The sequence below is a fragment of the Erpetoichthys calabaricus genome, chromosome 2 (assembly GCF_900747795.2).
Source record: "Erpetoichthys calabaricus chromosome 2, fErpCal1.3, whole genome shotgun sequence".
Lineage (NCBI taxonomy): Eukaryota > Metazoa > Chordata > Cladistia > Polypteriformes > Polypteridae > Erpetoichthys > Erpetoichthys calabaricus.
The window spans coordinates 104363501-104376060 of record NC_041395.2 but is presented as its reverse complement, the minus strand read 5'-3'; the positions used below and the strand labels follow the sequence as shown (position 1 = coordinate 104376060).

Sequence of the window (12560 nt, the reverse complement as noted above, 5' to 3'; positions counted from 1 at the left end):
ATAGGGCAAACGAGCTGATTTTATACTTTGTTGCACAGGATGCCAGTTTAGTGCTATTTGCAGGAGCAGATGGTCAATGAGTCATTGGTGCAAGAACCAAGCTTAGAAAGTTTATTTTTGAGGTTAAATTCATATAAATGTTTGCTTGATTTCTATAGAATACCATTTTCTTATAGTAACCTAAAATATGGTACAGTATAACCTTTTACCCCCTGTAAGTTAACATGAGATAGAACTATCTTAGCTACAGTATATCTGTAGAAAAAAGTGTTAATTAAACCAGTGAGGAAATAGTCCTTCTGCTAGTATGGGCTGTTAGATATATTTGCAAATAGAATAAGAGATGGCATACAGTTTTCTGACCGTGCTTAACGTGTCTCAAGTACGACTGTATGACCAAACTTATAGAAATGAAACAAGATACCTGAACCTTAAACAGAACTTTTCTTAAATAAGAACCTTTCCTTAATATCTATTTTTTTTTTCCTTTGTATGAAGTGTGTTTCCTTGAAATTTCACTAAAACTTTAAAATTGAAGGTATTGGTCTGTGGAATTATTTGAACATGCGTCACATTTTTGCCTGAATAATCCTATGAAACAAACTAAAAGCTGCAGAACTTTGGTAGTTTTGGATAAACGCAGCTACAATTGGGAATAAACAAAACAGAATTTCTGTTTTTTCCATTTAAATGGTAAAATATAATGCCCTGGTTGCTTTATTACTAACGCTATTAATTCTCTTGCTTGCTTTATACACTTACTGCACAATTTTGCTATATTGCTCAGTAGTGTGTGTGTTTGTCCGTGCATGCAGACCCATTACCAAAATCAGCGAAGAATAGAGTACAGTATTTTCATGAGAAGGTGATGAACGTGATGAAGAGATGCACTTCAAATATTTTTGCAATGCTTCTTTGCGCTTTAATGACCTGTTATATTGAACACTTTGTACTTTTTTTTTTCATTTTCTTTATCTCTGTAAAAAGGTTTTTCACTAAGGTCCTGCATAACCATATGCATAGAAGCCCTGTATTCTATATTAAAGTGTTACCTTTGGTAATTTTATAATTAAACTTTAGACCATTGGTGTGTGTGTTTTTTTTTAACAAAATGAAATCCTGTAGGCTTATTGTTCAGTGACCATAAAAATACTAATAAATAACATTTCCTTAAAATACATACCTTAACTAATAAAATATGTACAAAAATTTGTATCCATAATACATATGGCGTAAAATTCATTTTTATATTTACAAGCTGTCATATTGTTTGTTTTTTTTCTGTAATACACCTATCTGAGCAAGGCTTATTTAAAAAAAAAAAAAAAAAAATTTCACCCTTTCTCAATTTAAAACTGGTAATCCTGGGTATCCTTGCTATCGATTTGTCCACCTCTGTAACATTGAAAGGGAAGTTACTGTATGTGCGTTTGTATATACCTGAAAAACTCTGGTATTTACAGGAACCTGGCTTCTAAAATGCCAGAAATTTAGTTATTGTATTCGGAGGAACCTGGTTAAGAGAGGGAGATTTCTCTGTGAACAACAGAATTATGTCAGCAACCATACCACATGCACTTCAGAACTAGTCATCCACCTGAAGCTAACCATGTTTGGACCCAACTAGTACTTAAATGGGAGACCATCTATGAAAAGCTTGGGTTGCTGCTGGAAGAGGTGCTGGTGAGGCCAGCACGGGGCGCTTATCCTGTGGTCTGAATGCAGATCCCAATGCTCAGTGCAGTGATGGGGACATATTGCTGTAAAAATGGTGCCGTCCTTCAGATGGGACGTAAAACCGAGGACCTGACTCTCTGTGGTCCTAAAAAGATCCCTGGGCATCCTTTGTAAAGACGAGGATCTATCACGATGTCCAGCCTAAATTACATACCATGGACAGTCATTCTGGCTCCCTACTCATCACCTGTCTCTATTTGGCTGTCTCTCTCACCACTTCAGCACCTAATAGCTAATGTGTGGTGAGCATACTGGTGCTAAAATGACTGCTTTTACATCATCCAAGTGGATGCTACCCATTAGTGGTGGTTGAAGTGGCTCCCCATTTACTGAAGCGCTTTGAGTAGTGAGAAAAGCACTATATAACTGTAAAGAATTATTATTATTATTATTATTATTATTATTATGTGGCCTTGTGAACATGCTTTGAGCAGCTACAGGTAGACACATCAAAAAAGTAATTTTCCAGAGGTAAATGTTTGGGTGATTGCATTACTGCTCCTCTTGGCTGAAATATTTAAAAAAAATTACTACTTTTATATTGATGAGCTGATCGTACAGTGCTAAAATTAGCAACGCAGTCTTGAGAGCAGTATGATAACATGGAAAAGTAATGTGCGTTATGTACTGTAGTCTGACTACTTTTTAAAGTAACGAGTAACCTAAAGCAATACTTATTCAAGTAAAAATAACTTCATTATTATTATTCTAACAGCACTGGGTGTAAGGCAAGAAGCACACGTTCCAGGTCTTTTACGGGACTCAAATTGACACTTAAGCAGAAAAGATTGTGCTGTGTGCAATCCAGTAACAGAAACCTTTAAATAAAAATATTTGACTAATCATATTTATAAAATACAAGAAAATTCTTGCAGGCATCATACTTAATTTTGAATTAATGATGGCCAATAACATTTAACTTTTTTGCACAGTTTAATGACGAATGATTTTTTTTAATATGTAATGCACTGTTTAAAAAAAGAGAAGTTGACTAGAGTGTGTTGTGTGCATGTGTATGTATTATTTTTTTAAAACTTCTGATCTACAGCAACATGTTGTATATCTGTTCAGCTTCACAAATAAATGCATGAATTAGTCAATGTTAAAAAAAAAAAAAAGAATCAATTACATGTACCCAAATAGTTTATTTAATACTTAATAAATACATCAAGTATGTTCTGTAATGCATAAAATTGTTTCAGGTGTGGAAGACAAGTAAATAATTGTATTGCAATGTATATGCAATATTTACAATGCATCAAGTATCATTTTATGTGTTTTATTGATGCCCCATGCCCTGCAAGCTGACTAGCCCCTTGTCATTTTTTTCTGCAAAGAAATAGAGACCAACATTGATAATATGGTGTCAAATAATATACTGCACCATCACCCAAAACCACAAACTGCTTAAATGAAACCTTACTAAAAGCAAGAGAATATCATTGTTTATCTTGTACAATTCACAAAATATTAACAAACAAACAAAAAAAAACTAGTTGGTCTTCTAGCGCAGTTGTGCTTACCCCTTTTCTGGCAGACAGTGCCCTGACAAAGCTGGTGATGTACAAAGAATTACCTTCTGCAGTGAGTTCAACATCAATCTCTACTCTTTATTTCTCTTACCAATCTGTTATGGTATATAAAATATGAGACATCAGACAAGACGAGCTTTTTTTCTGTTTGTGAAATTTACAGCCCCTATGCTGACTGACCTAGCTGGTGCTGTATCTGTGCTGTGCGAAGTATTAAGAGCTGTGGTGCATTCAGCCACTGTCTCTGCCTTTTTCCCCCTCCATTGTGTTTAGTACATAAAAGACAAGACATCAGACAGCTGACCTTCTCTTCTACATATTTGTGAGGTTTAAAGCAAGCATGTTCTTTATTCTTCGTCACTAAATTCTATTCTTTGCAGTTCTGGTAAGCATTCATTGGTTGTCAGCTCTCCCGCTTATACACCCCACCCCTACAAATAATGAGTAAATTAAACAGACTTGAATTTGTTGTAGCTAGTCACCGACTAATTGGTCTTGGTTGTTAGGTATGTCACATTAGGCGATCGTCTTCATGGGAGCGTGCCTCCATCTGGCTAAGATTATGTAAATGAAGGCTACTGATAATTGCCAGAAAAGTCATCTAATGTGACATATGCTTTAGACTGCTAGTTTTAATTGAAATTCCTATGCTCAAATGCAAAATTTCTTTTTAACTTTCCAGCTTATTGCTGAAAAAATATAATTCATGTGCAATGATTTTGTTTTAGTTGCTTTGGATAAAGACTTTTGATAATGACAAATTACATGCAGATCATTAAAATTATAGTTATTACATTCAATTTTTGTGTTTGTAAAATATATGGAGACTTGCTGTGCCTCTCTTCTTATGAGAGAAAGAGAGATATGGCAGTGATGATTCTAGCCTCTAGCTGTACAGCATAAAAGCAAGTGACAAAATGAATGGCTCTGTAGAATGGGTTTTGTCTAATTACAGGTGAATTTTGCTAGGAATTGTTTGTTGCAGTATTACTACCAATCAAAGAATAAGAGTGAGACAAATGGCATGAAATGCAGAGCCTTTACACCTTATGTGTGACTTCTGTCTTATTCCTGAAACACCTCCATGGTAATGTGTTAAAACTACCTGTTTGAGGCAACTTGATAAACACACAGCCAATATGGGAGAACAGTTCCTTATGTTTATCAAGGTTGGATGGAGTAATGGTCCCAGATCCACACTACTGACAACCTGCAAGTCAGCTGCCTGTGACATGCAGGAATTTTTTTTTTATTATTTTAGTGAAGAATGAAATGATAAGAAATTACAAGAACACCAAAAAAGAGCAGTACCTCCATAGCAATAAAGTGGATTGAGTTCTCCTTAACCCAGTTGTTTGCATGAATTTTTTTCTTTTTGAATGCAGAGATGCAAAAAATATGCCAGGTGTGGTACTTGTTCAGTCAGGTGCTGTCAGAACGGTGGGGTGCTTGTGTATTGCTGAACAGGGAATGTGGCTATACCACAGCATTTTGTAAAAGGCAAGGCTTTTTTTGTAGTAATTAAAATTTGACATTGCATCACAGCAAGAGCTACAGTTGCGAGTTGTGGTGTTTCTGAAATTTCATTTGGAAAGAGGTCTGTCTGTGTTACCACACTAAACTGGTTTATGATAGATGGTTTTACCAAAAGATGATGCAGCAGAATAGGTGAACTCTGGGAAGACTGAATAATTCACAGAATACACACATCATTACATGTTTGGAGTCTGGTCTGTCTTATTTCACATTTGATCATTAATATCCCTTCCAGCCTCATTATCTTTCAAAATAATAATAATAGATTTAAATATTCTGTAAATTGTAAGCCTGAAAGCCATCTGCTGACTTAAACAACATTGGCTATGATCTGCTTAAACTGATTCATCAGTGCATTTGCTTTAGAATTACATGGCTCACAGTTGTGAAAAGAGTAATGAAAACCCATAAAAACAGGTAATGAACCTTCAAACAATACACACTGCATGATTTGAACACAGCACTCTGAGGCAGTGCAAAATCTACAGGTTTTGCTGGATAGTGCAGGGTTGCTAAAAGATCAAAACAACATCCTTCCACAAAGCTTTTCTTTTACTGTATTAGGACTTTCTGCTTCTTTAAAGTGGGGGCATCATACCAAGTCACTTTTCTGGGTTTGGCTATCTATCAGTTTCTTTTCCATTAACTGTAAGGTGCACATGTACAGTTTCAAAACAGCATAGCCACAGGGTCATGCACAGCTTTTTAACATAAATGTCATAGGCTACCAAGTGATAGCCTGTCAGTCCTTGAGCTCCCCTAGTAGGCATTTACTTTTCAGTGTAAATTTCGTTAATGATATATTTTCCATATTTATTTGTGTTCACATAGAATGCCACTTTTTCAGACTAATTTCAATTTATTTCTGACATTTATTATAAGATGAAGAAAACACCATGACAAGAAAAATAATTGTAGGAGTGGATGAGGTTTCAGTTATCTAGGTTATTGATCACTGAGTGCATTTACATGCACGTTAATAACCTGGTTATTCACAGAAACCGTGTTTCTAAGATTTCATGTAAACCCTGTTTCTTTGGTTATGTGGGCATGTAAACCCTTAACAGTTAAGGATTTTGTAGTCTGTGCATGTCTGTTGCACTCTGTTCCCTCGTGCATATGTTAGTTTCACACATGCTTTCAGAGCCGTAGGTAGAAAATAGTGGAAGTGTTAACAAAGATAAATTTCCTGAGGCAGATGCTTGGGCAATTACATTATTCTTTCTTCTGATTGAAATAATCTGTTTCAATACTTCAGAAATCACTAAATTTATGTAGATGAGATTAATGTACATTGCTAACATCAGCATCACAATTTCAGGAACAGTGTTGGAGTTAGAGGTTTAAAAATAATATACATTACGAAGTCTGATTACTTTTAAATGTAATGAATAACCTAACATGTGATCATGTTGTGAAATGGAAAGAAAAGGTTCAGCAAACCTCAAGGAAGATGCAAAGCTCAGTGGTAAGCAAGCGCTGTGTGTTGCTGTTAACTACCAGTCTCTTAGTTGCGTACCGGAACTCATCTTTGGTTATCCATTCCATTCCTCCCACCCCTGCTCTTTGATCACAGCACTGAAAGGAGATGATGCACCCAACACCCCATTCACCCCCATGCAATTCGATCATGGTTCTGCAAACTACAAGGGAGAAACGTTAATCTTAGGTAGTGGTACTCCAATTTATTTTTAGGTAAATGCTTCACACACTTTTTTTCATGTTGCTACATCTGTGGAAAACTCCGGGGACCTGCAATTATGTATATTGATGAGCACTGCTTATATATACATTGGCATCTGCAAACTTTAAATGGCGACTACATAAAACTGATGAAAAACATGAAAAGAAATGCTACTGAGTAAACGGTGTTGTTAAACAAAAATCATAAATATCTAATAATGGTAATATATACTCAAATACTAATTATCCATTTCAATTCAAAAGAATACACTTTCCCTTTAAAATTGTGTTTCGCAATGACCATCGACAAAAGACAAGTCATTAGCAAAAGCAGAAAAAAAGCAACAATGAATCTAACATAAGAATGTTTTACTTATTGACAATTGTGTATAGCATGTTCAAGAGTAAGTAGATCAAGTGGCCTAATGAAAATATCATTAATTATTATTTGACTGATTCCTTTATCCAATGAGACTTACAACATCTGAGAAAAAATATGTTTAATGTCTTTTATGTTTCCAATTGGAGCACTGGCAGATAAAGTGACTTGCTCATGGCTACATAGTGTCAGTAGCAGGATTTGAACTCTTAACCTAAGGTTTTGGAATCATAGGTCCAAAACCTTAAACTCTGCAACATACTGCCTGCTGCTATTAGAACCTGGTTTAAAAAAATAAAAAATGCAAATATTGCATACATAAAAGCACTTGCTTAGGTGCATAGTACTTCTGATTCACCTGATTAACTGACGGAACTGTAACTGATGCCCATTTTTTATTATCACGTTTGGCACTGTTTCTTATCAGTTTCAAGATGGTTCTTAAATGGTTTTAGAAAAGTACTACAAAAAGTAATACTCTGTAAGTCATTACATTTTATAATAAGTAATTACTATATATAACATTAAATTGCTTTTTGTGTAAGTAATGACTGCTAACTAACTGTTACTTTTAAAAGTAACATTTCCCTTCATGCTTAGTAGTGAAAAGTCAAGCAAAATGACACCTTTTATTGGCCAACTAAAAAGATTACGATATGCAAGCTTTCGAGGCAACTCAGGTCCCTTCTTCAGGCAAGATGTAATATACAGGCTCCATACTTGTTTTTGGATTCATGGTGACCGGTGATAATGGGACATTTAACCCTATTGGCAAGGGTGAGTTTTCTTGGTGGGCTTTTAAGAGACCAGGTTTCTGTTTTAACCAGGTTAGTCTCATCATCCAGGTGTTGTGTGAGCATATAAATACACTCATTTTTGAAACCATTGAGTTTTAATATTAACCATGTATTTTGACAAAATGCATTAGCTTCTGTTATCTCCGTTTTCATGCGAGAGCCTGCGTAATAGGGAGATGCATTATCCAGTGAACAAATAATGTTTGTCTGTGTTGTGTGCCTAACATTTTTTTGGACATGGTGATGTTCACTTAGTTTTTACATATACTGTTTTCTGCAGTATGTGGTTGTGAAAATTTGTTGGGGTTAAATGTAATGCCACCACAGTAGCATTACATTGTTTTACACAATAAACTTTTTTTGATCATCAGTATTGAAAACAAAATAATACCAAATTATATGTGACAGACTCTTGTTGTGGTACTAGTTTGTTTTTTGTTTACATGTTATCTAGGTTCAGCAACACTGATAACGTTTTACATTTTCTAGATGTTGCTGTGAAGTGAAAAAGAAATTCACACTTAAATTATGTTGCTAAGGATCGGGCTCCTAAAAACACATTTGTCACGGTTGCCTGTAACTGGATTCTCTCACACTCTCGCAGACCAGATTTAAAATTGCATGTCTTCAGTGATATTGGAAGAAAACTTTAGAACTCGGAATAAAGGAGACTTAGGAAGACTGTGCAAATTTTCACAGACATCAGACACACATCACAGTATTCAAACTGAGGATGCTGGAACTGTGAGGCAGCAGCACTTACCAATGCAGTGCCTTAAATTAAAATGACAATTTTACAGTTACGGGAAGCTAGATTTACTGTAGTGTTTGATGCATTTTTTCATTGATTTAATGCTAGAAGAATAAAAGAACAAAATACACAATGTTACTTCCCCAGATATTTAGCATAATGGAAAAACTAAACTTTATTTGTAATCAGTATCATTATTATTAACAGAACCTTTGTGCTTTGGCCTGAGAGGAAAAAGTTCCTCTCAGTGTTAGCTGCAAAAGAAAAGATTAATATTCAGTATGCAAAACATCACATGATTTTTGTCCCTTCCCTACCCCCTGTGATTAAGATGGGACTTTTAAAATTGTTTGAGAAAGGAATAATGTGGAATAATGTTCAATATATTTTGCTTTTGCTTTAAAATTTAGTCATACCTAAAGTTAAGAATCTAGGTATACCTCATGGCTAGAGTTGGGTGATATAGCCAGAAATTATCAATTTTACAGTATATAGAGTATCACAGTATAATCTGTGTGCATATACTTTTCAGATTGATTCCAGTTTAGTTGCTTCTTTTAGCATAATTGTATAGGTTAACAGTGTGGTGTTCTACTGTGATGTTTCTGTTCTTAAGAACCATTTTAATCAACTAAAGTAATAATAATAATAATACATTTTACTTATACAGCACATTTCCTATGCTCAAAATGCTTCACAGAATTTCACAATGAACAAAAGAGAAAAGCAGCATAAAAAACAAAAAGATCAAATGCATACATTACATACAAAATAGTATCAGTATAAACACTACATAAAGAAAAATATAAGAAACGCAAAGCTTTTTATTAGAATAACAGAAAAAACATAATAAATTCAAAATACTACAAGCAAACCCTAAACAAGTCACATATTGTGTGGTGTCCTCTTTAAAGTCCAAAGATGATATTGTATTGATGATATTGAGACCAGGTGGGAGCAGAGGGATGTTGGGTTGTGTGCTGTAAGATGTGCTGGCTGTGCTAGAAGGTAACGGAACGCCTAACCCCCCCCCCCCCCAAACCATGCGCTGTCTGTCATTTCTGGCAAGTATCAAAGGCAGCTTTCAGTATTTTAAACCATGGTGTCTTGTTTCTATTTTTATACCGAGCGCTCATGGCAATGTACATGTACTGTGTGTAGTCTGAAAAATTTTAGATGCATGTTTACATATGTTTAACAATGTTTTAAATTTGAATCATTCTAATCTCTTTTCACAGCCCTTCTACAAATTTAAGGGCTTATTTCCCAATGACACACCCAGCTCAGAGATCATATGTATCAATGTATGTGTTACGTATTGTAACAGGATATTCCTTGTCATGTTGTGGAGAATCCTTAGATATTTTACAATCTGTTTTTACAATTCCAAAAAAATGAAGTGAGATTAATTCTCTGATTAGCAGATTAACAGACTCACATTTTCCCATTCTGTCAAATAAAAATGGGAATAAATTGTGATATAAATTGCGTAATCAAGTTTCAACACTTAGTTTATAGAAAAATAAAAAAAAATTGCATCTTCATCATATCGTGACCCAAGTATTTGGGCTATACTGATTCATGGCATTCTTGTCAGTTTCCAGTTCTACAGGTTGGAATAAAATTAGTAGCATGTATGTATTTAGGCTTAGAAACATTACCTGCTTTTGTGTCCAATGTTGCTTGAATTTCATTTCTGAATCTCATTTATTCCTGATGAATTAAGGTTTTCGACCAAAGCTGTGCTTGGTTTTTTTGGAAGATGCTTTACAATGGCAATGCAAAAGAAAATGTAGTGAAATGCATTTAAAATAATTGTGTTTTAAATAATCCAATTTGTTTCTTTTTACCAGTTTTATTTTTCTTGTTCTTCATTAAAAAATTAAATAAAGTACAGTATATAACCTACTTTTTAGTTGAGTTTATTTTTTTGCTCCTCCAACATAAGACAAAGCTGATATTTTGTGCTTAAACATTCTTAATTTTTTTTTGAAACAGCTATTTTAAGATCTTAGTAGAACTGTATGTTTATGCAAAATAATGTAATTATTGAAGTATAATATATTAGTAGTTGTCATAGTATGTAGTGATTAGATTTCTTTGATCAAGTATAAAACGTAGTGGTCAAGGTATAGGACACTAAATAATCAAGTTTCTGGTTTCTTTCTAAACACTAGCTCTCTGTAGAACCCTGGACAAGTTGTAATTATAAACATAGTTCAAATTTTAGAAATATGCTCACAATTATGTTTTTATTTTTGATTTCAATGTTGCTGTTTATTAAGCATAACCAAAATGATGAAATATAATTTTTTCACCCTCAATTCTAGTCCTTGCGTATGGTGCAACTGGAGCTGGAAAAACGCACACAATGCTTGGCTTGCCAAGTGACCCTGGAGTGATGTATCTTACAATGAAGGAACTTTACAGTCGCATTGACCTGCTTAAAGACGAGATACAGTGTGATATTGCAGTATCTTATCTTGAGGTGAGGTTCTGATCTGTCTTTATTTACTTGTGTTCACAAATCTAACTTTGATAGTTATTACTGGTTCTCAGGAAGATGTGCAGAGCACCTGAATCATAAGGACAAGATGCTTCCTAAAATGCTTTTGGATGTTTTTCCTAGTTTGTCATCTTGATTTCAATTTTTTACATTTTAAATTAAGGGTTTTTATGTAATACCCTTCTATGTAGTCACTCCTGTTTTCAGGAATCAAAAGTAATTGGACAATTGGTAGAGTATCAGCTCTCATTTCCAAAAATCCTTATGTCAAACATAAGCAGTATTAAAGGGTACGTTCTTTATTTTTTCAAGTTGAAGTTATTTCTTCATAAACATGGTATATATGCATTTACCAATCACAATTGTGTTCTAAAGTTAACTGTTTTGTAATGGAAGCCACAGGCCACAACCTTGAAACAAAACCCTAAAAGCTTGGCAAAGTTCTCAAGCATTGATTGATTAAACAAAAATGATAAAATAGCTTACACATCTTATTTTCAAATAAAAAAACACCAGCATTATGAGCTTCAGGCATTTAACAAGAAGAAAAGCAGTGCCACTCTACCTGAGTGTCTGTCTTCCTCCTCAACAACGTCTCACCCCCAGGATTTGGGGGGCATGGGGCGTGTACCGTTTGATTTACTTTTGCATTTATGTGAGAATCACACAGGCAAAAAGAAAATGTATCCTTACATCAAAGAAAATAGTAAAAGAAGCATACGGTAAAATGATTATTTCCAGATTTGTCATAAATGTGGTGGAAAAACAGAAGGCATGTTTTCTTATATCAGCTTTTGCTGCTTTGGACATATTCGGCAAGTTTTTAGGCTTTTGTTTTCTGGTTGCGATCTGTGCCTAGTGCTCCTATCGTAAGACGCGAAGACAGACTGTGTATTTAAAAAAAAAAAATAAAAAAATATATATACACACACACACAGTGGAACCTCGGATCGTGAACGTCTCGGAACACATACAAATTGTGTTATGACCAAAAAGTTCACCAAACTTTTGCATCTGTTCACGACCATACACTCGGGTGACGAACAAGCCAGTTTCCCTTCTGGTTCGTGTACGCCGATGATTTCCGCACATGTTCAGTCTCTCCCTGTACATTGTTCTCGGTCAGACGTGCGTGCATTCGTTGTGAACTCTTTGTGCTCTATTTCGTGTGCTTTTGCATTAATTTTGTAATTAACCCTGGCCTCTAAGCAAGTGAAGAGTGGTAGTGTTGGTGAGAAGAAAGGTTCGAAGAAAATTGAAATCAAATTAAAGAAAGAAATTATTGAAAAGTATGAGCATGACATTTGTGTTATTGATCTTGCCGCCGAGTACAAGATGTCAAAATCTACGATTTCGACTATTCTAAAGCAGAAAGAGGCCATTAAAGCAGCTGATGTTGCAAAAGGTGTTAATGTTAACCAAGCAGAGGCCTCAAAGAGGTGGAAAAACTGTTGCTAGTGTGATTGAACGAGAAGCAACTTGCAGGGGATAGCGTAAGCGAGGCAACGTTATGCGAGAAAACCAGGAAGATTCATGGCGATTTGCTGCAAAACTATCCTTCTACGAGTGGCTAGTTCTTCCTCCTCACTTCCTTCATGCCAGAACTCGACTCATGCAAGGTTAGTTTTCTTGGTTGTTT

The 12560-nt window shown here is 34.9% G+C and overlaps 1 protein-coding gene across 1 annotated transcript in view; it reads left to right on the top strand.

Moving 5' to 3' along the window:
• The window catches only part of kif18a (kinesin family member 18A), a 123411-nt gene that overhangs the window by 20913 nt on the left and 89938 nt on the right, over positions 1-12560 (top strand). Inside the window, 1 exon segment of the mRNA XM_028794233.2 lies at positions 10746-10903. Coding sequence (XP_028650066.2) covers positions 10746-10903 — 158 coding nt within the window.